This window comes from Squalius cephalus (assembly GCF_949319135.1).
Source record: "Squalius cephalus genome assembly, chromosome: 17".
In the NCBI taxonomy this organism is placed as follows: domain Eukaryota; kingdom Metazoa; phylum Chordata; class Actinopteri; order Cypriniformes; family Leuciscidae; genus Squalius; species Squalius cephalus.
Window position 1 is genome coordinate 11,522,914 of NC_137138.1, and position 27,130 is coordinate 11,550,043.

General features: G+C 38.1%; 2 protein-coding genes across 13 annotated transcripts in view; both read right to left on the reverse strand.

Annotated features, from left to right (window-relative positions):
* ehmt1b (euchromatic histone-lysine N-methyltransferase 1b) overlaps positions 1-16,020 on the reverse strand; it is a 31,208-nt gene extending 15,188 nt beyond the window's left edge. For 7 of the 12 annotated variants that reach the window (XM_079898640.1, XM_079898644.1, XM_079898641.1 and 4 more), the window contains exon 1: positions 15,952-16,020. In XM_079898640.1, coding sequence (XP_079754766.1) covers positions 15,952-15,972 — 21 coding nt within the window. In that variant the 5' untranslated portion in view covers positions 15,973-16,020. Of the gene's footprint in view, positions 1-1,861; positions 3,640-3,784; positions 3,870-6,792; positions 6,887-15,951 lie in introns of those variants that run through there. The other 5 variants (XM_079898638.1, XM_079898646.1, XM_079898648.1 and 2 more) reach the window with 4 other exon arrangements.
* A 2,672-nt stretch (positions 16,021-18,692) lies between these two features.
* The window catches only part of arrdc1b (arrestin domain containing 1b), a 40,815-nt gene continuing 32,377 nt past the window's right edge, over positions 18,693-27,130 (reverse strand). The window contains exons 3-8 of the mRNA XM_079898671.1: positions 26,652-26,702; positions 25,682-25,836; positions 25,321-25,503; positions 25,022-25,198; positions 23,708-24,164; positions 18,693-21,401 (exon numbers count right to left, since the gene is read on the reverse strand). Of these exons, the coding sequence (XP_079754797.1) occupies positions 21,334-21,401; positions 23,708-24,164; positions 25,022-25,198; positions 25,321-25,503; positions 25,682-25,836; positions 26,652-26,702 (1,091 nt within the window). The 3' untranslated portion in view covers positions 18,693-21,333. The remainder of the gene's footprint in view (positions 21,402-23,707; positions 24,165-25,021; positions 25,199-25,320; positions 25,504-25,681; positions 25,837-26,651; positions 26,703-27,130) is intronic.

Below are 27,130 nucleotides of genomic sequence, written 5' to 3' on the forward strand. Positions count from 1 at the left end.
AAGTAATTAGCACCAAAGCTCAATTTATATATCACAGTCATTAGTACAATCGTTAATGAGAAGAACAGTAAAGAAATCTGCTTCCGACTGAAGTCTTTATATACAGTCTACGAGTGTCTTAATTGTTTTGTTTAATAAGTAAAAACATATCAGAAGATAAATCATATTAATTCAAATCAATTGACACTGACAGGACAGTCATGTTTCTATTTGAAGTGATAATGCCTAATAGGTTTTGTATAACAAAATCAAATCCTATCAGGTGCCCCCTTCTACTCCTGGTTGGGAATCATTGGTCTAGATTTCTTCAGAAATTAGTTTAGAACATTATTTTCCTTATCTTGGAAAAACATTCTTGAGGCATAGCTGAAAAGACAATTTTCCTCCTAAAACATGACAGGGTCTCAGAAAAAGAAATAGTTGCACAAAATAATGCAAATTTTAGCTAAAGACCTTTAGTTACAAAGATAAGGGGTTTAAAATATCCGACAATTGCTACCAACATTAAGAGTTCATTACATATGGACTGACATAGTGTTGTCTAGTGATCAACAATGGTCAACTAATAACAACAGACTAGCCAATTAGCTAAGTTGATTAATCAAATTTTTTTTCCTTTTAGGTTTTCATATTTAATTAGCATGCTTCAAACATACAGTTTGAAAGGTAAATCCCTCTCATAGTAGAGCAATTAATATGGCCACACACTCAATGGACCTCTGTAATTTTATGACTTAAACACACTTTTTTTTGTTAGACATCTGAGAGAAATCTATTCAGTATAGTTTCAAGACAGAGGACCCAAGTCTGTGCACTAGCTTCAGATGTTAAAGGGAACTTAAGAGAACACCAAGTTCCCTACTTCTACTAAAACCAAAATTAACAACATTTTCCATTCAGAGTCTCCCAAAATCATGTCAAGGCCTTTTATGTTATCAATATATTGTATACCATCACCTTGAGTATTAACTCCAGTGATCTTTTTGTCGCCAAGACACTTTCCAAACAGACCAGCTGAACCAGATCCCAGATATCAGCATCCACACTCCTCGTATTGAGAGAAAAGCATTTGACTGCGAATATCCAGTTGTTTCCCTTGATCTCCCCCTACAGGCTAAACAGGGGACATGCTCAGTAGAGGAAAGAGGAGGGAAGGGCCTCCTGCTCCTTTCCACCATGTTGTAAACACAGTGTTTACTGATACGACGAGCCAGGCAGGGAATGTTTTCCACTGGATATGGGGTACTGGATTGGGATTTGGGTGGATTGGGGATAGGAGACCAACATCCATCTACGCCGAACAACACATTTAGAGTTTATATCAAGAATTGAGAAGTAATTAAAAACTGAATCGATAAAACTGAATCGATATCAAATAACTATTTTATACTGCTAAAAATTATACGCACACATAAGACTATACTGGGGTTTGTAAAAAAAAAAACACAACCTGTCTGAACATCGTCTGGATATCATTCACTTAACTTCACAATGTCAGTTTTTTTCTCACAAATAAATACCTACAACAATACAGAAAAATAAATCAGCTTACGGTTTATCAAAAGCTAGTTGGGAAATATTTTTCCCACTAATTAGGCTACCTATTTCATTGTCCACGGAGAGCGCCGCAAACACAGCATTACTTTTCAACTCTCCAGCAATAGACAGATTTTTCAATTCCACATGCATATGAACAGCTTTTCTGGTATCTGCTAAGAATTAACCAGCTGCCCAGTGGGATTTTTAAGACTTGACTTGAATAATATGAGCTGTAGATTCAGAGGTAACAGGCCTCATGCCACTTGGCAGTAGAGATTAAAGTGTAAACAACAAAACCCCATAAGGTTTTTGCTGGCCTTACCTTCCTAATAGCTTCAACACACTGCAGCCGAGAACGCAATGTCTTAATGAGGACATGAAATATGAGAGCCCTAAAAATGATTCACACCTTCATTTCAGTTTAATATCCAGTTACGTGTGCAACCAAACGTCAGAGTCAAAGCCACAGTACGGTGTGTCAGCTGCAGCTGTGACTCAAACATGAATGGCAATCAATGAAGAAACCAAAATATGAGCCAAGACACAGGACAATGTGACCAATCCATTGAAAAGCAACATAAGGACTGAAACAAGTCTGATACATAAAAACGATAACGGATTACGTCATACATCTCAAAATGAATCCAAAATGAATGCAGCACCAAACAAAATGAAAATCAAAATGACTTTATACCACTGTGTTTAGTCAGTTCGCATTTGAAGACATAAAAAGACCAAGAAATAAGAAGGTAGGGCAAAAAACAACAGGCCTCATTCTTTGGGTCTTGCAGCAAAGACTAACCACTAAACTGTCATCAGTCTTGTCACAGAACCTGTTTCTTATTAAAGTCTCTCTGCAACTGGGCCTTATTTCAAATGCTTCTCTCAGGAAACACACAAAAAGCAGGTTTTCAGAAGTACTCTAGTCTAGTCTCTTCACACTGGCAGGTCTGGGCCTGCAAACTTTGTTCTTCCTGAACAATGTGTCTATGTTCGAATACTAGCCTACTCTTACCATTTCTGCAGGATACAATATGCATTGCATACTGTGCACATTATGCATTAAATACCCAGATTGTCTATCTGGCAAATTGTACAAATTATGAGCCAGAGCACAATGAGAAATACTGTCTCCCACAATGCAATGCACCTACAATTGACTTGGCCTGCCAGCCCATTTCCAGTGTAACAAATGAACCATAAGTAACATCAGCCATTTCCAACATCAATATATGATCTGACTGCCAAAGTTAAAACATTTTTAGATTTAGATTCAAAGTAACCATATTTAATACTATTTAATGTCGGCATGAAACAGAAATTCTGATCTTCTTTTCTGTGTGAAACAGCTTCTCGGACAATAAAAATGAGGGCAGGACTTGATTTTGTCCATCTAGAAAAGATTGTTCGCATCACTGGACTAGTGAACAAACCATCAGAGAAGAGATGTTGTGAGCGAACGTTAATGCTTTTGATTAAAGATTACAAGGGTGCATGAATTAACAAAAAATGATGTGCACAGATAAATCATTTATAATAAACACAGTAACACTGCATTAAAAACAATATAAAAAAATTGATTTCAAAAGAATAAATTCGATTTTAAAAGAATAAATAGTATGCAGTCTCCACTCTTTAGAGGCATCCAAAATAATCTAGATCCAGATCAATGAAGATGACAAAACAGGCAAAATGAAGAAAAACAAACTCAAGGCACAGAACCTCAAAAGAGATGATTCAAAATGAGACATGAGCACATAAAACTGAACCACCACTTGTTTGCGTGCCTAGTATTGAGAAACCACTCCTTTTCTCTTGCTTTACAATACTCAGTGCCAACAGAAGAAACAACCATCTGACCACAGACGCTATTAATCCCCTGTTTTTTCTCCCAAGACTTCAAACGTTGATTCAGACCTCTGTAAAGGAAGGAAAAGCCACTGTTGAGGGCTTCAAGCTCAAACGGATTTTGACACTGCACACTCTTGTTTCAGCTTAGAGGGCCGTTGACTACAGCACTGGCTCAAAGCTTCAGAGGAAGTCTGGGTGCCATATTTCAGTCATTTCTCAGAGCGTTCCTCTCCTCTGAACATCAATGGACTGAAAGTGAAGGGTGAGATGAGTAAGTGATGGCAAAACACAAGGAATCAAGATGATGAGTCGCAAACGATGCACATTCAGAACCAGCATGATGAAGAGCCCAAGCACTGAATCACAGAAGGTGTTCCCTCCATTGGTTTCATACCTGCTTTCACAACGATGGCCTCCGTTGAGGGAGAAAGAGCTTCGAGCTGACTGCTCCTCTTTTCTCTTCTCCTCCCGCATGCAAGCATTCAACCGGCTTGTTGATCATGTGACCTACAGGCTCCCTCTGTCGGTAGAGTTAGCTAAAGCTCACACTGAGCATGCTCAGTCAGTTCAAATTTCAAATTTTTTTTCTCCTGAGAGCAGGGCAACAACGAATTCAGGCAGCCATTTCATTGCTGGAAAGGACCAGAAAAGGTATGGTGAAGCAATAGAAACATGAAGCTCTGCCGTCTACCACAGGAACCAGGAGCAAGACCGTGTTATCCTTAATCTGTTGTCATCTCTCAAGAGGTCTTTATCTCCACTGAGCCCCTTTGTAGGGCACAGCCACGGATGTCACAAGAGACACAAGGCCCAGAGAAGCCATTGACAAAAAAAACATTTTTAATGTTGGTATAAATCAAATCTGTCAGAAAACAAGCTGTTTGGTACATTTGTATTTCAAGACAGAAATAAACATGCTGCTTTATATACGGGCTGGTGGTCAAGCATGTAATTGCTAGCAAGGGCTAATGAAAAACAATGAAGATAGGATATAGTCTTTGTGAATCAGCTTAAATTTCCCTGTATCCAAAAATGAAATCATTCTGCACTTTTAACAAGGGCTGTGTACTTGACTCTATGAAGGTAAAACGACTCCTTTAAAAGACACTTGAGGAATAGCATATTTCACAAATACACGGATATAATTTCAACAGCACAATTTGGTATATTTCAGCAAGCTGTATACTAATCATGAGGAAACAGACTAGCTCAAGACAAAAGCACTGAAATTATGGCTATTTCATTTTGCTCTTTCCAATGAAAATGCTATTTAAAATATTCCATGAAATAAACAAAAAAAGTTAAGCCAATGTCTATTATCTTTCAGGTCATTAATATGCTAGTGTGTTTCTAAGCTTTCACACAGTTTTGTAGTTTTGCAGGGAAAACAAAGAAAATTAGACTCTTCTTGCGCTGCACTGAATTTTGTCCAATAAAACAATTTAGAATGAGAATGCCATTCGATTTGTCCTGCCCAAAATTATTGTTTAAATGGTAAATAGACTATCATTCAAAAGTTTGGGGTCGGTAAGATTTTTTTAATGTTTTTGAAAGAAGTCTCTTCTGCTCACCAAGACCACAAATACAGCAAAAACAGTAATATTGTGAAATATATACAATTTAGAATAACTTGACACTTCTGATTAATTTAATGTATCCTTGCTGAAAAAAACAAGTATTAATGCCAATAAGTCTTACTGAACCCACACTTTTGAACAGTAGTATATGTGAATGTGAACCCACTCAACCTAAATTGTTTAAATATGTAGGCTATCATGGCCAGTCTCATCAGGAAGATGCAATATATGGAAATTAATAGGCTACATTCTATTTGAAAACTATGAATGTTTTGCACAATAGCTCAACTTTTGCAGCAATGAAACAGATCTTAACAAGAATGAAAGTTCATGAAATTCCTTTTGATTTTGCAAGAAACATTTCTCAACACGATTCAAGGCCTCGTCCTCCAAACTTGGCAGAGGCAGGAAAAGTCTCTTAATCGTAATTCTGCCAAACAACTGTACTACTGACACCACCACAGAACGGAGCTTCACAACTGAAGCCTGCATACTAGGAGTTTCACTGCCATTTTGTAGTCAGACCTCATACCACTGACACTGAGAGTCCGCTTTCCCAGAAGCCATGTTTTTCATACTGAGGGCCCAGTAGCAACAATATAGTTTCCTATGTTCCAGTTGGGAAGCAGCTAAGATTTTCTATGCTTTTCTGGTCTTCTACAACAAAAAGATGGAAAAGAATGAGAAGGAAGGAGAGAGAAATACAAACAAAGAGAAAAGTGTGACTATTTATTACAACCCTTTTGGATGGCCTTTCCGTTCCTTGTATTTCTTCTGAATCTACAGTTTGGTTTTTAATCACCCTATCACAAAAGAAATAGCAAAATGATACACACACACACACACACACACACACACAAACACAAGTAGAGTTGTGTTTTGAGAAAATAAATCCAGATGGCTTCAGGCATGCAAACGAGCTTATTACAAATGCAGAGGGATCCTAGAATTCACTTCAATGGAATCTACACCAGGACCAGCCAGCAAAACAAAGCTCATTGCCAGCAAGAGGAGCAGCAGTCTATGTTTTGCACTGCTGATTACAGGCAGCCGATGTGACTCGTGTATCAAGAAAAGCATCAAGGATTCCCTGCATAATCGGCTCGATTTGCTTGGCTGCTCAAGTTTATCCCACTTTCAAGTTCTTCTTTGCTGCCACTGAAGACAAATGCAAAAACATTTTAGTAAACCATGTAATAATGCCAATAATGTTCTTGTCTAAGACATGACAAGAACTTGTGCAACAAGATTTGAGAGGCTACAGGTTTTTCTAATGGTCGACGACCTGACAAGTGAGTTTTAAAAGAGATCTAGGCTACCTTTTTACCTTTAAAGAGATAATTTGTGGTTATTCTTGTCAAGTTGATCAAGACCCATGGTACACAACTAGAATACGGTTTTGGGTACAGCTAGACGTGGAAAAAAAAGAAAAACATCCATGCAGATCCTTTTAAAAATCCTCTGCTTGTCAGATTTGGGATGAGCGCAGGACAAAGTCTTAGCACTGAGATTGCTACAAATTCCTGCCCAACTTCAGACAGGCCAGCTCTACAGATCCTGGAGCATGAGCTTAATCAGTTAATCAGAAAGATGACAGGTGAATCAGATGATATCCTAAATTAGAAGAAACACAAATTTTCAAGCTCCAAAACAACAGATTTTTAGAGTACCAGGTCCAATCCTTTCAAAAAAAACTACAGCAAACCAGTTGGGAGCAGCAGCTATCTGGCAATGCTTGTTCCCTTGACCACAAAAGCAAAAATGGAGATGGAAATAATCCTGCTTCACTAGAGGGCAAAACCTCCAGCAACAAGGTTGTACCTGCCTTAAGCAGTGGTCTTCATTCATGGGGAAGGAGGAAACAAATTTACACTATCCAAATGACTAGCTATCTTCCCACACATGCACCGTCCCTGAGCACAGGTCACATGACCAGCTTGCTGTATAAAGCTCTGACATAGCCCACACTGAGCATGCTCAGATTGAGCTCTACTGTTCTTCACGAAGAAGGAAGAGCAGAAAAAAAACAACACTGCAGCCATTTTATGGAACGGCATCTAGCTGCAATCAATGGGCTCTTTGGAGTCTCTAATGCTGTTCCTCAATCTATTACCCTTGTGATACTTCAAAGGTTTCTAACTAGAATGAGAAGCAATACATAAACAGCACATTTTTGAATAAGCATATCAATGTTTTATTTGAATTTGAAATGTCCAAAATATGCATTTACACATAAACATGAATTATTACGTGTCAAACTGTTTCCTGCAACATGAAAAACAAAATAACAATCTTAAGGAATGTGGTTTGGCTATTAAGCAAAAAAAATCTCCTTGAGCTGATTTTAAACAATTTAGTTTAATAAAACTGCAAAAGATAATTTGGATGAATCATTTGTCTCTTAAAATGGGTTTCACATATCTAACATATTCTAGTTGTTTTAAATTTTAATGTCAACAGGAATTGTAAATCAAAGATCATTACAATGAACACAATCTGGAAATGATTATTAAACCACTCAAAAGGAAAAGAATCAGGCTCGATTTTTGTTTTCTAACAGGGCAAATGAGGTTGAGACCTTGTCTAATGTAGTTCCCTTTGATTTCTGCAAAGCAAGTGGCATGAGTATATCCACAAAATAAAACATGTCTCAAATCTGTAGTTTATAATCTAAAAAAATATCACAGACAACATGCATGCAATATGCAGAGACAACTATAAGTAAACAATAAGAACAAAGGTTGATTCAAAAGGTGTTAAAACTGTGGCTCTATAAAGCTGCTAAAGCTAAAGCTGTGACACTACTATAAAACTATACAAAACATTGTTTTAATAATGATGCATCAAATTTTTTGGCAATATTCAATAAAATAAATGCTTCTCTGATGACGGGTTTTGACTGTCAGTCAAATTTACTAATTAATCACGATACTTAACTTGCTTAACCAACACAAAAATAGGAGTCATTTTAAAGCTTAGAAGCTTGGCTTTACAGAGTGAATATAGGGAATATGACTATCAGTTAACAAGTGCTTTTAAATTACATAATATGTGCTCTATTTTCATAGCGTGAAAAAATAAATGCTTTATATAAAAATGAGATCTGTAAAATCATCGTATACATAACAGATAGATTTGTTTCATATATCGTTGAAAAGTTTTCAACTAGCTGAATACAACAAGCATATTTGTTTCAGTTAGATACCAAACTATAGCAAGTAATTGTATGAAAAACATACAAACGCAAAACATTAGTAAACCATAGTAGATCATGTATCTTGTTTACAGAATGTGGTCTTGAACGAGCCCAAACGCAACATAAGACAATACGCAGATCATTGACATGACATGCTGCTTGGCTAAAGCTATAGGACTTACGGGATCCCATCGTGTCGCGATTATGATGCAGTGTTTTCCAATGTCTTTTGAAAGCTCTTCTAATGGAAACTGGATCTCAGGTGTGGTGGATGGGTACAGTGGTAAGGGATGATGTGTCTAGACCAATCGGACACTGTTTTACAACTGGAGCGTGCTTGGAATGGTTTGTTCGCTCTGATTGACAGGTCTTGATTTACCATGTGCCATAGAATAGGACTGTACTGCTGAAACAGCGTTGGAAGGTCACTCATCTACCCGAATCTTATTACTTACTGTCTATTCGATGTACTTTTATTGTGGCATTGTGGCAAGTAGTTCTTATGTTCACTAAAATCACTTGCTTGGAGGGTTTTTGGACCCGTGGTTAATTATGTTTAGAAATAAACGGCTAGCCTACTTAATCCATTGCAAGACATGAGGTGTGTTGATTTAAAGCGGTGCAGAGCTGTGCTAACCAATCTGTGTATGCCTTCAAAGTAACGCAAGAGCGATTAGAGAGCAGTCGGCTCTGTATGCTTATTACTGCTCTCGCGGTACTTTGATGTCATGCACCGATTGGTCTGCGCATTGCCTCTTCAAGACGAACACACCTATTAATACATTTAGAATATGTAACTACGGTGCTCTTGCTTCATTTTTCCTTGTGTGTCTGCTGCACTTATTTTGCACATGAGCCACACGCACCACAAAACTACACACTCTAATGATGACCTTGGTTAATCCACCATTGAAAGTTTTATTAATTAAATAATTATCGACAACAAATCAATCGTTCATTAATAATTAGCATCCACAATGAGGAGCTAAATCGGAAATAGGCTATTGTCCTCTGGAGAAAAAGATGAGGCTGAGCTGGTCACACTGAATCAGATTCAGACTCGACGGCCATGCTTGCCCGGGCTGCCGCGGGCATTGGACTTGAATGGAATCCTCCACCTTGTCTTGAGCGCTCACGATTGGATGATTGGTTCCTGGGTGCGGCACGCGGTTTACAGCAGAGTACCGCCCCACTGCCTTTCTTCCCAGAAGTGCATGAGGAGGTTCAGCAGTTGTGGAAGGCACCTTTCACTCCCCAAAGCCTCCGCCACTCACACTACCCTCGATAGTGGGGCCTTCAAGGGTTACGTGGAGATTCCTCAGGTGGAGAATGTAATTGCAGTGCACTTGTACCCGCAAGGTGCTGCCACCTAGCAGAATTGTCCACGTCTCTTGTCCAATGCTTGAAAGATGACTTCAGCCCTGGCTGCTAAGGCTTACAGTGCTGCTGGACAGGCCGCCTCCACCGTGCATGCAATGGCCATCCTGCAAGTCCATTAGACTTACAGAACTGCACGAGGGTAGTTCTGAGCCGGGGTTGATGCAGGAACTTCGCACGGTGACTGACGTCGCCCGGCCCTCTGCCTGACGAGGTCCACCTTGGTGGTCCAGGAAAGCCATCACTGGCTGAACCTGGCTGAGATGAAGGACGTTGACAAAGTTTGTTTTCTCAACGCCCCCATCTCCCTGTCCGGCCTTTTGGCGACACTGTCGAGGACTTTGCCCAGCAGTTCTCGGCAGTTCAGGAGCAGACTGAGGCCATTAAGCACAACCTGTACCGGCATGATACCACCGCCACAAGGCTGCCATGGGCTGGCCCCAAGTCTGCTCATTGCTAAGGTAGTCCCCCTGAGGCTTGTACACCTGCTCCGGCGCAATCGAAGACGTCAACCCGGCCGCCCCGTCCACCCCGTCCACCCCCCTTAGAGGAAGGCAATACAGAGAGAGTCTTTTTAAGAAAGAGTTTATTTCTGTTCCGCCACTTGCTCAATAAAAGAGCAGTTTCCTCAGTCTCTGTGCCATACCGGGCGTAGTTTGACAGTGAGCAACGTTCTGCTTCCTCACTCTCAGCCACCCCTTCTTTCACCACAGGCCAGGAGTTCACATTTCGAGGACATGCTGCTTCCTCACACCTCCCTAGCCAGTTCCTTTGAGGGAGCCAGACAGAGCCAGATAAGAGTCACACCACAGTCACTGCCTCTACTGCAGGAAGCTATGCTTCCCAGGTTAGGCCCCAGCGCACCTTGCTGCCCTTCCGCAGGTACGTCTGTTGTTCCTTTGGTGCCGCTGGCGTGGAGCTTGGGAGCGTGGATAGCACTTCCCAGCTCATCCCGCTGGCTTATTTGGACAATCAGACTCGGCTATGCGATTAAAGGGATACTTCACCTCTGGAAAGATGAATGTGTATTTAAAATTGGTCATTTATGTAGAAGAAATGTGAAATTATTTTGAATTTGGAGCTTTCTAGACTGAGAAAAGCCAGAAAATGTATTTTTGGCTTATGTGGATGAAAGACAACAACTCCCAGAATGCACTTGCTTCGCTGCCCTTGGAGGCCACTCCCAAGCCACGCCTACCGGTAAGAGAGCGCAGTTTAAACAACAAGACTAGGCTACTAGTGAGTCTCCATGACGAGTCTGATTTCGAGATCGCCCAAAATGTCCGGGATTCGGCTTTTGCGTTCTACAGTCGCCATTCATTATGTTTACTGTGGCGAGCAGGACGAGGCTGACGGCCGCGGGAGAATGGCGCGAGGCCGGTGGCGTGATTACTGAGACGCACCAGTCTCGTATCTCTCACGGAGGAGCGGGAATTTTCTTAGCAATGTTAAAACGCACATCAACCGATCACTTGTTTAGCGTTCATGTAAACACTACATTCAGATTCACCAATCGGAATGAATTCAGTTAGATTGAAACAAAAGGTGTGCATGTAAACAATGAATGGCGACTGCAGAAAGCAAAAGCCGAATCCCGGACATTTTGGACGATCTCGACGGCCGGACATGTCCGGGTAAAAGAAGATGGTAACCCCTACTACTCAGCTTTCTCCTACTACTCAGCTTTCTCCACAGAACAAGAGCCTGCTAGCTTAACTTCCAATAAAAGATGGCTGACACTATGTGTACATTCTGTGAGTGAGATCCCACCCTCTATGGACGGGTTGAAAACATGCGGGACAGCCCCTACTACTGGCTGTAGTCTTTAGCCTCTGGCCAAAAAAATCCTCTGATGACACAAAATGACGATTTTTGCGTCATCGGAGGATTTTTTCCAGACAAAAAATACATAAATCTCTCATCTCAGGGGGATGTGAGGGTGGAAAGCACGGTGATTCGAAAATACTACAGGTTTTCTACTAATACAAAGCTTAATGCTAAATCCTGAAGTATCCCTTTAAGTTCACCGGCTTATATACCCGTAGGTCCGGGAAGGAGTGGCTTGGCATGCTAATCTCACTCGCCAGTCGCCAATTTTCATTGGACCGTTTTCGTACTACTCTGAGGTGATTGGGGTTCCCAGGTGAGTATCGACCCCAATACGTCATTATCGACGTAAAGTCTCTGCTCCCTCCTTCAGGGAACGAGGGTTGCATCAGTAACCAAGACATTCTCTTTTGCGTCTTACCGTTTTTAAAATATTCTGTCAAACTTTCAATATTCTGTCAAACTGACCGTTTTGGCAAGTATTCATTTAAACAGTTGGTTATGTGAAAGTGAGCAGTTGAGCGACACTTGGGTGTGTATCATTGGATCTGTGCATTAGTTCTTAAAGTGCCAGTTGCCTAAACCTGCAGCTGTCTGAGTCCTTAATGTTAATTCAAACAAAAAAAAAAGAGAAAAATCACTTGCTGCTTCTAACTGAGTAACTTTAACAAGGATTTATACAAGGAAGACTCTGCACTCTTATTTTACATTTGATTACTTTATTCAATTTCTGTAGGAATTCTGAATTCTACTGTTAGACATACCTGACAAACTTAAAACACTGTTTATTTCATTTGTATCTTTGTTCTGTTGCATTTATTTGTTCTTATTTTCATTTCTTAATTACTGTTAGATTTTAGTCAACTAAATCTGTTGTAGATTTAGTCAACTAAAAACTTATGATATTTAGTTGACTAAACTAAATGGCATTTTAGTCAAAAGACTATGACTAAAACTAAATCAAAACTTGCTGTCAAAATTAACACTGCCAGCAGGGGAATTTGCTTCAGAATTACGAAAATATGAGTACCCTCAATTTTTGTTTGTTCAGAAACAAATTATGTAGCATAGGTAACAATTTTTCCATCACAATGTACCTGACAAAATTCTTCAAATGTGAAACTATTTCCCCACCGATTTTCAGTTGTATGCTCCTCTACTTATAAAGTCAAACAATGGAAATGTTATCAGCCTCAGTGACTTTGCCTAACTTCCTACTAAGTTAATGGCCTCAGACAACATATCACTGCTGGCAGTTGGTTGGTCGGGACCTTGTGGCTCCTACTCCTACTCACTCCAGAAGAACTCGATAATTTAAATGAGGTACTGTTAATATTTAACTGTTAACATGTTAACTGTCATATTTTATTTATTTATCCACTGCTAAATGTCAAATGCAAAAAATATTGTGTTTATCACATGGGTGGATCCTGGCCACAACAAGATACCAGTGCTGGTAGTCAAACATACAGCTTTCAAGTTTGCACCAAACATATCACATTCCAATCATGCCAAAGAGTTCAACTTCAGTCTCAATTAATCACTAATACGGCAACCAGACTTCTATGCATCTAGACATTATTGAACGTAACCCTTGTAAAGAAGTGGCTAAAGAAATTAGAAGTGGCTAAATTATGGACAGATGGTTCCATTTAAAACATCAGTCATAAGTTTTATTTACATAGATTCATCAAAAGCTTCATCCACATTATATTTGACATGTCTCAGACAACAGCAAAAGACGATGCACCTGTCAATCAACCAAGGGCTTCAAACTTTGCTGACTACAATGCGAGCAAGGTCTTTCTTTAACCAGACTTCCAAACAAGGGCAGTGCCAAAACATTCATAAATCCATATGTTGCTATACTATTTCTCTTAAAGGGATATTTCACCGCTGGAAAGGTGAATGTGTATTTAAATTGGGTCATTTATGTAGCAGAAATGTGAAATTATTTTAGAAGTTGGTGTCTTCTAGACTGAGAAAATGGATGTGGATGAAAGACAACAACTCCCAGAATGCACTTGCTTCGCTGCCCTACGAGGCCACTCCCAAGCTACGCCTACCGGTTACAGAGGGCAGTATCGGAAGAAATTATACAACTAGGCTACTAGTTGACTCGAAACTGAAAAGACGCCGTTTTATCATGAGATCCCACCCCCTATGGGTGGGTTGAAAACATGCGGAACTAGCTCCAACTACTGGCAGTAGCCTCTAGCCTCTGGCCAAAACAGCCTCCGATGACGCAAAATTATGATTTTTGCGTCATCTGAGGTTTTTTTCCAGACACACAATACAGAAATCTCTCGTCTCAGGGGGACATGAGGGAGGGAAGCACGGTCATTCGAAAATACTACCGGGTTTCTACTGATACAAAGCTTAATGCTAATCGGTGAAGTATCCCTTTAATTTATCAATACTTTATTTTTTAATTTGTGTATTTAATCTTAAAAATATATATTTTTGTCTGTCTTACTGAGCTCACAAGCCAATCACATCCTCACAATTAAGTAATGACTTAATGCCATGCATTTTATTTACACAATTACAGAAGACTGTGAGTCCTTTAAAGTGATAGTTCACCCCCCAAAAATTATTTTGTCATCATTTACTCATTTTCATGTCGTTCTAAACCTGTATGACTTTCTGTGTTTATTAGGTGTCTAAAGATTACCACCCCTTCTCATGAAGTTTCAGCCTAGCAAAAAAAGTTCTGAAGTTTTTTGTTTTCACTTTAAAGTCCGCGTGAGCCGGAAGTTGCAAACGACTTTTCTCCAGTGTTGTGACGTATTTCCCAGTGAAAAGGAATATTGAACAGAGAGCAGGGTTTTACTCCAGAGCTCCTCTCCATCTCTAACTCATAGCAGACTAACGGTTTGAGGGGAGTGGTTAAGCGTTTCCCAACCCAAGCCGTCAAACCTACATCATCAGAGAAGGAACGCCATTCCACACCGGAAGTAATTTTCAGACTTTGATTAAAGATTACGACGGCAAACAATTTTTTACTGTGTATTAACTTGCACGGATTAATTTTTCACCACAAGACTAGTAATATGCGCTAACAAAGTAAATAGGGTCAATTTTGATTTCAGTTGGACTTTAAGTTTCACCATACCCACCTTCCTAGACTTTAAGTCAAAGTCAGCTAAAGCATTGCTTGATTTTAGACTTTAAATATTCAACACAAGAACACTCCAAGGAGAAACTCTTAATTGCACCATCTGTTTGATGTGTCAGGCAGAACATTTCTCCAACAAATCATTTTTTATAATTTATGTACTTTACCTTATTCCTTCCTACAACAGACACTAGAAGCTGTTAAGAAGGGCCAATCACAGGGCTCCCCCTGTCGGTGAACAAGTGCAGTTTCTCTCCAATAGATAAACATGATGTTGTTCCCTCATAGTACTAGTGAGCATTATTTAAAAACCTGAACACCCTCCAGACAACAGCAATAAAACTGCAATACTTCAATATTATCCAATAAATTGAATAAAACTAAATTCCTGAATGCCTCTTCCAATGTGTATGACTATATATATATATATAAAAACATTCCTAAAGGAGTGTATAGGATTTCAATCGGAATTTCTATCATAATTTGGAACTAATCCTTAAATCCTAGATAGATCAATCAATCAATCAATCAATCAAATAAGATTCTTAAATTTGATCAGCACACATAGTAGATTGAAATAATGTTATGATATTGGACAGTTAAAAGAATATCACAAGAACAATAGGACATAATAATAATTGTCCTAAAGTGGTATTTTATTCGGTTGCTAGTTCTATTAGAAATGTTTAGAATATGAAGAAAATACACATTAGGATCCTTTAGGATAGTGAAAATTATTACAGAAATTCTAAACTGATTCACTTGGAATTTAACGTTAGGGACATAACAGTTTTCCAAAGAGCAAACCGGTGTCTAAAAACCTTTTAAATGTGACCAACGGTAACTTGCATGTATTTTCACAACACAACACTAATGTTGACAACTGCTTTAGCACCAAGTAGCCTTTAGCCACAGCTTCCTGCATGAAAGACGTTACAAACTACGGGTATTGCAAAAATATTGCCTAACAAAAGGGATAGACTGATGGGTGTTTGGCTGGTGGACGAAGGGATGTGCTTGTGAATGATGTACAAATAATATAACAATATGCACTGCCGCTGTATTTACAATTGCAACAGCAGCATCTGAAGCCGGATAGTGCCCTGGAACTAGCATAACAACAATCACCTCGCCGTGTACAAAGCGCAAAGGCGACCTGTATTCAGGTTTCCAGGCAACAGCAGCCGCACTGCAAAAGGGAGGCCGCCCCATTATGTTCCTTCACAAAGCTTCACGACCACTCACTCGCACAAAAGCACCGAGTTTTCACACTGAAACGGACAGTCAGGCGGGCTCTTTGAAAGACTCGTGACGAAACGTGCGCGGGTTAACCGCTCAAAGCTTCAACCGGCTGCTCAATGTGCCACAAACAGTCTGTCAGCCAGTCGTTCAGCCAAACTGGTAAAAACCGCCTAATTACACAGATAAAATAAAGTTACAATGCAGAATCGTTGCTCTGCTCTTACCTCAGTTTTCATTGAAGCCATGGCTCCTCACCCCGAGACCCCGCCCCCTTGGGATACGTCACCGGTTCATTTGGCGCTATGTGGAGTACTAGTGAAAAAAAAACAGTACTAGTGAGGTTCAAATCATTTTTGAGAATCGGTTCTTTTGAACAGTTTCTAAGAACTAGTTCAATACCCCGTATAAACCCCGCCAGGACGGAATTACGCCACAAACATGGAAAAAACGTGCTTTAATTTAGTTAGGAGTCTGTTTATTTAATTTTAAAGGCTAAGTTAAACAGTTTACCTAAAATAATACTATTAGGTTTGGAATATAGAAAAGCTGTTAAAAAGACTGTAGTGTTAATATTTGGTCAAGCTGATAACTTCCCAAAACCCCACTGAAACCAACCAACAGGCCAGCCAACACAAAACTAGAGGTATTTAAATTATTATTATATTTATTGTTTTATCTTTTTTATTGTATTTATTTATACATTTTTACCCTTTGGGCTATTTGTAAATATTTAAAACCAATAAAGCATCCGAGTGGCATATAACATGATTTAAATCAAAACGTATTAGGTTTTTGTATTAGGTTTTATAAGGGGTTGTTATAATTCATTTTATTTGCCCAAGTTCAATTTGCTGATACGATTCATAAAACATTTAATCATTTAGAATCTAAAATTTTTATTCACATGAAATGATATACAAAGTTCATTAACATCACTTGGCTGAAAAAAAAATGTGTTGATGAAACTCTCATATTTACAGTATGTTTCATTTGTAAAACTTCTATTTTAAAGTATCTTTTTGCCTCATCAGCCAAAGCATCAGTTCACTTCAAATATCAGCTCAGTCATCCAATAGTAATATAGACTTGCACTCTCAAGTCACCTGCGCATTCAAATGAACGATTCCTTCCTGAATTCGACATTGCTAACCTTTGCTCATTATCTGTAAGGAAAGAATAGTGGGTTTTGATCCTAAATTTTTTTTTTTTTTTTTTTTTTTTACCATGCCAGCGGGCCAGCCAAGACCACGATACAATAGGCCTTTTATTTCAGCAAAGAAGTAATTTATCTGACAACCCATCAACATTCTCCATAAACATTTTTTTGTTACCACATCTTCCTTTTCTAAGGCCTTCAGAGTGTGTCCTATTCATGCAGGCTAAACGCCAATGTCCATGTCCTTGTGTGGCTCTGTGATAATGATGGATTGGGATCAGTTTCTATGGCAACAAGAAAGAGGCAGCAGTGCTGGATGTGTAGCCGGTCGCTTGATCTTTTACCCCTATTTCCTTCTGTTGCCATCCAGAAAACTGTCCATGAGAATCAAATTGAAATCCAGGCAATCAATTCTGGCAATCCAGCTATTCACGGTTTATATTCATGCATATATTTAGGGCTACTGCACAACATAATGCAGAACAAATTGTTATATAACCATTACTAATGTGGTTTTTGTTACTATTTATATAATGTAATCACTCCCTTGAGGGAAACCGGCTATTTTTTTCAACATTCTCAGGTTTCTCCGTCAATTATCGTATAGAAAATAAATAGAATTAATTTGGATCAGTTCAAACTGAACTAATAAACTGATTTCATGCATTTAAATGGGGCTATGCACAAATTTTCATGTATTAATCACTTCATTTAATGCCAATATGTGAACTGCTTATTACAATTTTTAAAAAAAAAAAAACGAGATCTTCCCTAACTTCCTAGGTTGTCAATAAAAGCCTGTAGACTGAAGGACTCAGGAAGCTTATGGCCGGGAAAAATAAAAGGATGTGACGTTTACGCGCGCTCCTGAGATCCTTTCTTCCGTTCAATGACACATGAAATGAATGCTTATACAATGTTCAGGCTCATGCTGAAAGACCCATTCTGTACTGTAATATCAATGTGTCATGCAAAGAAAAGGGATTAATTCAAACTATAGTCTCACATAGCCAGATCTGTAAAGTCTTTAGTTTTAAATATACTATCATAACTGTGTAACTTGAATCACCTCATCTGTTTACATTATTCAGATGAATTATGCTTCCGGTGAATTGCAGAGCAAACATATCCACATCCCCATGATCAGATGCTTTCTTAACTGCTGCTTTCTCAGTCATGCTGTCATTTATTTTGTGTGTTTGTTTTGTTATTGAGAGGAAAGCGTGCAGCACATAGGCCTAGGCTATTTACTTATGGCTATTAATCTAAACGTCACTCTCAGCAGCCTGTACGGTGTCAGGATTTTCATTTACAGTATATAGATGCAAAGGTATTTCCAACTTATTTTTACTTCTAAGCTAAGAACAAAAAACAACTTCGCTGTGAGTATATCGGAATCACGTTCGGCCTCTTGTAAGTTACGTGTGGGAATTATGCAACGCAGTTGTCTTATGCAACGCAGTATCATCTCAAAGTACTTGTCTTCTTTACAATTACAATGGGACCAAGCACGAGCAATAAGATGCTGTCTGCAGTTCACTTAACGGCCACCAGTGTCGCTAATAACAAGGTTTTCTGAATTCTACATATAGCCCCTTTAATCACTTGTTTAGAAGTAAATAAGCAAGATTAACTTTAAAATGATCAGTTTAAATAAGCAACATCTTGGGGTGTGTGTGGGGTGGGGATGAGAATTTAAGTGATTTTATTACTTTGCTGTACAAGCTCGATTCTGTCACAACTTTACATTGAACATTGATCCACAATCATGCTACTTTATATCAAAACCTGCTGGAAGAAAGTACCACGCAATGATGAAATGAAACTTGATAAAGCTGTTGAATCTTTGGTGAAAAGGAAAAAACAGAAAACAGTGTTCGCCCATGCTGCAAATTTAACATTTCAAGAAATGGAGGACTTGCAAATTTTAATAATTTCTTTCACCTGCAGTGCTAAAATAACTCCTTTCTCCCTTTCTCTTATGCAACGCAGTATCATCTCAAAGTACTTGTCTTCTTTACAATTACAATGGGACCAGGATGCATCATTTTCACATTTAAGGCAAAATGTGTTTGAAAATAGAGAACAGGTGTTCAAGTCAGGGTTTCTTCACTGGATTTTGATGATAAACAATAACAATGTTCTTTTTTATTTGAATGTTCTTAACATTTGTGGAATGGCTGAATTTCAACACAATGCTGCTGGCAGTGAAGAAACAATCTGAATTTAAGTTTAGCTGCACTGTTAGAAGTCACAGTGGCCTGCTGGGATACAATCAGCAAAGACATGGTCCCTTGATATAAATATGAACGGGTCATTCTAAAAAATAGGTGCCTTTTGAAGTCTGATTAGGTCATTTTTAAAGTAAATTTTTATAAAATCTTTAACATTCTATTAATAAATTATGTGTTATTATATTAATTTCAAGCTACATATAATTTTCACAATATTCACATTATCAGAATGTCAATTTACCCCAATTGACCAATTTGCCCTACTGACAAATATTACAAAATGTAAGTTAAAGTGATTAAAGAACTAGTGTCAACCTTCCCTTGAAGAGATTGCATTCTGAAAGTATGATAATGTCATTATGACTGTTTCTCTGAGCTAAAGAAGTATTTTTTATATATATATAAAGGGGAAAATTTGATGGTAACAGTGCTCACATAACCTTTTTAATATAATGTGCAATAAAATACAATATATATAGAGGGAGTCTATATTGTGTCTATATTTTTTGTTTTACCAAATGTACACAGGCCAGAAAATTAATCCACATGAAGAAAATGAAAAGTTAACATATTTTTGTTCATTTGTTTAAAAATATACATAAAACATTTTAAGTGGCATCGGCTATTCATTGTTAAAGTATTTTTTCTTTTTTTTTTTAACATATGAAGGACTCAAATGGCACCCTTTTTGTAGAATTACCTGAATGATTCTTCTCTGTCAGCATTGTAAATGGTAAATTTCAAACAAACACAAAGAGAAAAGATAAAGCAACAAGTAAGTGCCAAAAACATGTCTTGTAGTTTTGCTTCATACAAAATCATTTAGAACATGATAAATGTGGTCCGTTCTGTAGTTCTGTTCTAAATCTGACTTTCTTTGCTCACTGAATAAAGTACTAAACGTACCACAATACTGAACTAAATATGGAAAATCATCATTTATATTTTGGAGACTGGGGTGGAATAAACATTCACGCACATATATATATATATACATACACACGTACACATAAAAAAAGTGCCTTTTTGTGCTTCAATTTTTTAAATTCTTCAACAGTTCGAGGGTCTGATCAGGTCACAATGAAAAAGTGTTTGCCATATTAAAGGACTGTAGACAACAATCCAAGTACAGCCTAAGGCCTCACCGGAAATCCATCATAAATCTCTATTTGCTGAGGGCTAGCATGACAAATATCAACGCATAAGACCAAACAAGAGTCACATACAAAGACATGCACAGTTCGCATCAGATTTCAAATGATCCATATCTGAAATTTCAGACATCTAACATATTAACAGCACTGATATTACACACATTAAGTCTGAAAGGAAAAAAAACAAAAATAACACTTAAAATGACCGTTCTTTGAAATACTTTGAAATAATAATTCTAGGGTGAAATCTGATTATTTTGCTTTGTATTGTGTAATAGAAGGTAACAAAAACACAAAGTCAGGAGTCCAAAGAGTATCTCTGTAAAACCAGTAAAACAAAAATGAACTAGTTCATAAATGATATGTAATATGTTGTTATTTTAAGGGACAGTGGCTACCATTTTGGCCAAGTGATAATGACTTATGTGCCCAGGATGGTTGACTACATTGGTATTCCGAAGCTGTATCCACACAGTGTCTGTTTGGTGATGAGTTGGATTTTGAAGTCAGATGAAAACTTCCAACATCAATCCCCATCAATAAATAAAACTTGTTCTTTCAAGAGTAACTTTCTCTGTGGCCAAACATCTTTGTCAAGAGCCATTCCTGCTGGCGCAAGCATGGAGCGCTTTATGATTCATATTGATCGTCACAAGGAAAGGATTGTTTATTCCTTCAACGAGACTTTCAGCCTGGCAGAATAATATTTCAGATTTTACTTGTTTTGTGATGAGCTGTACATAAGGCCAGCCTTGGTTGAATGAAAACTCATTCTCAGTGTAACTTTCACTTCAAAATGTTATAGATGCTGGTATTTATTTCACAAGAATTCGGAGTGTGTCTCATATAGGGGTTGCTCAAGAGTGCTACATCTTTCTTAGGCACTGAAACGTTCTCCCCACACAGTTTCGGGGTTGTTTTCTCCAACAATTGAATTTATGTTCTGAGGGGATTAACTAAAAATGTATGAGTTTTAAAGAGATTTGGTTCATGGAGGAGAAGGGCAGCAATTCCTGTGCCGTCCAGCAAGGGGCACCAGAAGAAGCGAGACCTCCGAATGGTCTACCTCATGCTGCTGTTGAAGCTTGAGTTGTTGCTACTGCAGCTTTCCTCATATGTGGGAGGCGGCTCTGAAAATTAGAGTAAAAATAAATAAATAAATAAATATTTCTGCATTTAATTTGGTTACATAATCAGTTACAGTCACACTGGGACAGGGTCATGTCTAGTTCATTGAGCGATCTTTAAATGAGAGACTTGCATTTGCTGCTACCAAGCAGTGTTGGGTGTAATTAATTACTAAGTCATTAATTACTGTAATTTAAAAAAAAAAAGTAAAGTAAGAAAGGGATTACTCTCAATTTTTCTAATTTAATTACAGTTACCTCTGTTGTAATATCATTAAAAACTGTATAGACTATAGAACAGTTCTATAAAAAATAATGGTGGATTTAACATCAGAATTTAATGTCTGATGTTAAATTGTATGTTTTTAATGTAACCTCCCTTTAAACACTTTGGTCAATTCAAAAAAAAAAATATTATTCATTTGAAAGAATTAAAAGAGCAGTTTCATGTCTATCCTTGTATTGTTCAACTGGTCGAGGTTGATATGGGATTTAGAAAGTAATTAGTAATAAGCAATGCAATACTTTTTAGAGAGAGTAATTAGTACAGTAATTTAATTACACTGTTGAAGATGTAATTAGTAGCTAGTAATTAATGATTTTTTTAGAATACTTTACCCAACACTGCTACGAGGCCAGTCGATCAGTTCTGCCACTATACTTTGGGCCAGTGTAGACTAGTTTAAATAATTTCACTTGTGCTTGCTCGACACATGTAGACAAGTGACAGCTTGTTGCACACTCTTACATATTTGAGGGTTGCAACATTAACCTTAGTTGAAATGTAACCCCATATATAAACTAAATATTAACAGAAGCCTCCGGCCAGAAGTAACATTTGGAATAAAATAGCAGAACGTTTGAATTACAACTAGCTCATGTTTTAGATTTACTTTTACTGTACACAAAACTGATCCAAAGTACGTGCGTCTCGCTGTTATACATATTTTCCAGTGTTGTATTAATCTTAGATACAGTTTCTAGATATGTATTATTTACATTTTTGAATGTTGTTTTTGTTGTATTTATTGCCAGATCAGCTTTAAAGGCTATTAATGTAAACAATGCAATAAATGCAAACACTTAATAAAACTAAACTTACAGAAAAAACAACAGTAAACAATTTTGAATATACATAACTCTATAAAATATATTTCAATATGCTTTTAGAAAGTTAATTAATTCATATATTAATATAATATATTTCATGGTCACTTACACATCAAATTTTCATGGAAATATATATTATTGTTAACAATTACACAAGTACAAATTACTTTTGCTGTGTCATTTGTATTATTATTTATTTATTTAATTATTATTTCCGTTTTAGTTTTAGTTATTTTAGTACAAAGTAAAATCAATTAAAACATTTAAATGTGGCCTTTGCATTTTATTTCAAGTCACAAAGGTTTTTTTATGGTTTTAGTTAACTATAATAACCCGGATAAAAATAAGTTTGAAACATCAACTATAACCAGATAAACTGACATACTCTGCTTTTCAATGCTACTTCTATTTCCAAATCTGAATGCTGCTTATTAGATCAATTAAAAAAATTGTTAAAAATTTTATGCGACTACACATTACGAAGGTCTTGTGACCTACATTACTATCTACAGTAAGCTTTGCCTTTTGCGCAGCTAGATTAAGTATAGAGTTAGTAACAAATACAACAAATTACACAAGATAAACATTGACCAGTCAACTAGTAAAAAAAATGTGCCTGCCGTCGTTATACTCAGATTCTAGTCAGAATATGAGACTGATACTGCTCCATTGGGCTGTGATTATGGGGCGTGTTTCAATCGAACCAGGAAAGAAAATGCCTCTGCACTCAATTGGATAGACCTACGACCAATCAGAGCAATGGAGTAAGTGACGTATGGTTTTCATTCATGTTTCCGATCGACAAATGCCTTGATCGCGGTTCTCTGTCCCTCTTTTAAAATGAATGTGCTGTCGATATCTTCTATAACAGACGCGATGGCGGAATCTACACATCTCCAGCGGCAGTCATCTTTGTTGTAAACGAATTCAACCCAAGCGCTCTTTGGTGACGTGGATGATTACGTTACTGTTGATCGTCTGTGTATCATCGTATAAAGCTCGCCCTGACAATTTGATTGGTCCGAACAGCTCTGGTTCGAGCATAGTTGCTCCACAACGGATCAAGTCCAGACTGAACTTCCCGACCTCAAATGTTGTGGGCGGGGCTAAGTTCGGCTGGCATCCAGGCAAAAAAAAAAAGGGATTCCTGTGAGACCTTTTACAGAACGAGGGTAATGACCTTCTCAAGAATCACTCACCATGTGGGTATTCCCAGGTGCTGTATTCAGGGGGCAGGATGAGAGGACAGGAAGTGGGCACTGGCGTTGAATTACCATCTGTAAAGAAAGGTATGGTGGCCCCTGTGGACAAACAGAACACGGGCGCAGAGCCGTCTGAGGATTGGATGTTCTGCTGGCTCTGTGGCGGGACCGGACCAGACGCGTGACCGGAGAGAGGCATGCCGGACGGGTCCTGCTGAGAATGACTCTTGGTGGGGATCTCCTCGCTGTCTACTCCTCCAGCACCCAGCTCACCCTCCAGGTTGTCCTCTACAGGAGGTGCGCTGGGGACTACGGATGCAGGGCTGAGGCTCGGCATGGCAGGCATCGGGGCGCCGTGAGCAATGGGGTGCGGAATGGAGGGAGTCAAGTTGACGGCAATGTTCCCAATGTATATGGGTAACGTGACCACAGCCTCAGGAGATTTTAAGGAAACCTGCAAGGAGACAATTTCTCAGATGCACTTCATGATGTTAAGCTATGATGAATCAAATATTTAAAGACTACAGCAGTGCAATCTAAAAACATACTAAAGCAATAGTTCACGCAAAAATGAAAATCATACGTTCATGAGATAAAAAAAATAATAATCAATGTCGGGTTAGTGCACAAATCCTTATTTTGAGTTGTATTTTTTATAATGAATGATCTGTTACAATGACAAAATTGATTTGAATGATTTCTTCATGAATCAGACTGATTTGGTTTTTCGAAAATCATCTCAGTGAGTCGAATCTTTTCAATGAACTGGTTGATTCAGGCCATAAAACTACTCTGAATAATTGATTCAGACGGATTCAGTTGTTGAATTCAACTCACTGAGTCAGAACCTTTTAATTAATCAGTTGATCTGGTTCACAAAACTACTTTAAATGATTATTTGATGAATAAGACTGATTCGGTTCTCGAAATGAGCTCGCTGAGTCAATTTTTTTTGATCCACTGACAAAATTTATCTGAATGATTAGTTCATGAATCAGACTGATTTTGTTAGACAAAAATCATCTCAGTGAGTCAAATCTTTTCTGTGAATTGGTTGATCCAGGTCACAAAAGTGCTCTGAATGATTCATTCATGAATCAGACTAATTCAGTTTTCGACATAAACCCACTTAACCGGAACTTTTTAATGAATCAGTTAATCCGGTTCACAAAACTGCTCTGAATGATTCATTCATGAATCAAACAGTTCCAACAAAAGGAGAAAGTTTGGAGTCACATGAAGGTGAGCAAATGATGAAGATGAAGTTATTTTCTCCATGTAGAGCTACGGTTAAGATTTCCTGTCCCATACCTGGATAAAATACTCAATGTCAATGAGGCTGCAGCCAGTGAGGCCTGACTGAGGAAGAGGAGGGACGATGATCTGTTCTCTCCACTCTGCATGTTTGCCACCCTTCACCCCGGCACCCTCGACCTCTGCTATGGGCCGCAGATCGAACACTGGCCGCTTTGTCTTATATGACACTCTCTGCACAGACATACACAGTTATAATGAGTGCCATTATCTGACAATTTTACATTATATGTATATTAAATCATCACTCACAATTCTTGGAAAATGTATTATTTTTTTATTATTATTTTTCTCACCTGAATAAGGCTGGCCATCACATAGCCGGTGTCTTTACCAGACTTGTTATGGATTTCAGTAGATAATTTAATAATCTGTCCAGGAGTGTATCCTCTCAGATCACTGCAAGCCTTCAGCATGAGCGTGCCTGTTTTTACCAGGAGGTAGGTAAACTTTTTTGTTGTCACAGCACAGCTGGGTTGCTGGGAAAACAAGGGCAGATAGGAATTGGTAAGTAAGAATATTAAAAAATATATATTTAAAAAGTTTGTGCCAGGATAATGTGATATTATATTGTAAAATATGTGTGTATATATTATTTTCATAATACCTTATTTTATTGGGGGCATAGCTAATCAATAAATGTTGGTGAAGTCTCACCTCTATGTCTGGCAACTCATTGAGGTTGAGCACATTGAGAAGGTAGAAGGGTCGCTGGGTCTTGTAGTCCTTTGAGAAACGTGGAGTGTCAATAAAAGCCCTAATTTTGTACAAAATCTTCCCAAACGGGCCTTCGAACGAGGTTGGAACGGATGCTACAATGGACATAAAAGAAGTTTACTTAATTATACATTGCAACTTTAATGAACAACATGTACTACTATTCGGTTAGAGTTAGGATTGGGTTAGCAGCATGTAATTATTTCCTGTTATTTCTTTGCAACGTGTAACGTGCAACAAGGACACTGTAAAATTAAGTGTTCCCGAAGTTATTTTGGACTTGTCAAAAGCTTTCCTATTCAAGCCACCTTATAAAATAATCATGTCTTTGACAAAAAGACCAGAATGCTGAATAATGACAGGATGATGTTAGAGCTCACAAATCAATAAAACGAATCAATACAACTCTAAGTGCTGTCATTCTAAAGCTGTTTTAGAAGCAAAACATAAGCAGATGCTCTGACAGATGAATAAGTAATAGCAAACCACACAAATTCAAACAAAACAACCCACTGATATTAAATAGAGTTATCTCTATTTCTCATTTTTTGTATTTGCATGTTTTATGCCTGATTAATGGGCTGGAAAGCCCCTGTTTTGATCAGCTCCTTGTTCATACAATCTGTCAGCAGAGGGCGCAGCTGCAGACTCATTAAGTAGCCAGGAATGTTGCTGTCCTGCCTCCCCTTAATAGCTCATTATGGGGCATGTGTTTGTGCAGGAAGGGGCAGGCCCATAACAGGAATCATTTTTACAGCGAAGGTTAAAATTAAACCCTTCTTCCAGCCTCTCATCCTGCCTGAGTGTTCTCCGTATATTGCACACATCATCCTCATTTAATGGCAAACATTAAGTTTCTCTGAATGAAAATGCTCTTTAAAATTCAAATGAAAAAATGAAAGAGAATTACCTGGAATGAGAAACTGAAAAGGAAAGCTGTGTTCACCAGCTGACAGAATACCTGTAATGGCAGAGAAAAATGTATATGTCAATTATAATATAATTTTGTGACATTTCTAACTATTAATGTCAAGTATTACTGTTTGATAATGATACTGAAAGTGTGCATATCTAATTTAGAGTAATATCAACTAAAAATCATATAAGCACAGCAGATGTCATTAAGTACTTCACTATCATGAGAAAACAGTGTATTGTGGAGGTGGAGGTCTTGTTAGTCAGAATGACTCAAATAGGACGGCATATCTGGGTAGATAAGCATACAGACAGTTGTAACAGTGCCTTCTTCTGTGCTTTCTACCTGGGGATTTCCACAACCTCAGAGATTATTCACAGAACTGAAAGGATTTGCATCCACATTGTAAATATACTGTAACTTGAATAAAGCACTGCGAATGTACACACCTCCACCTCTTTTTTTTTTTTGCA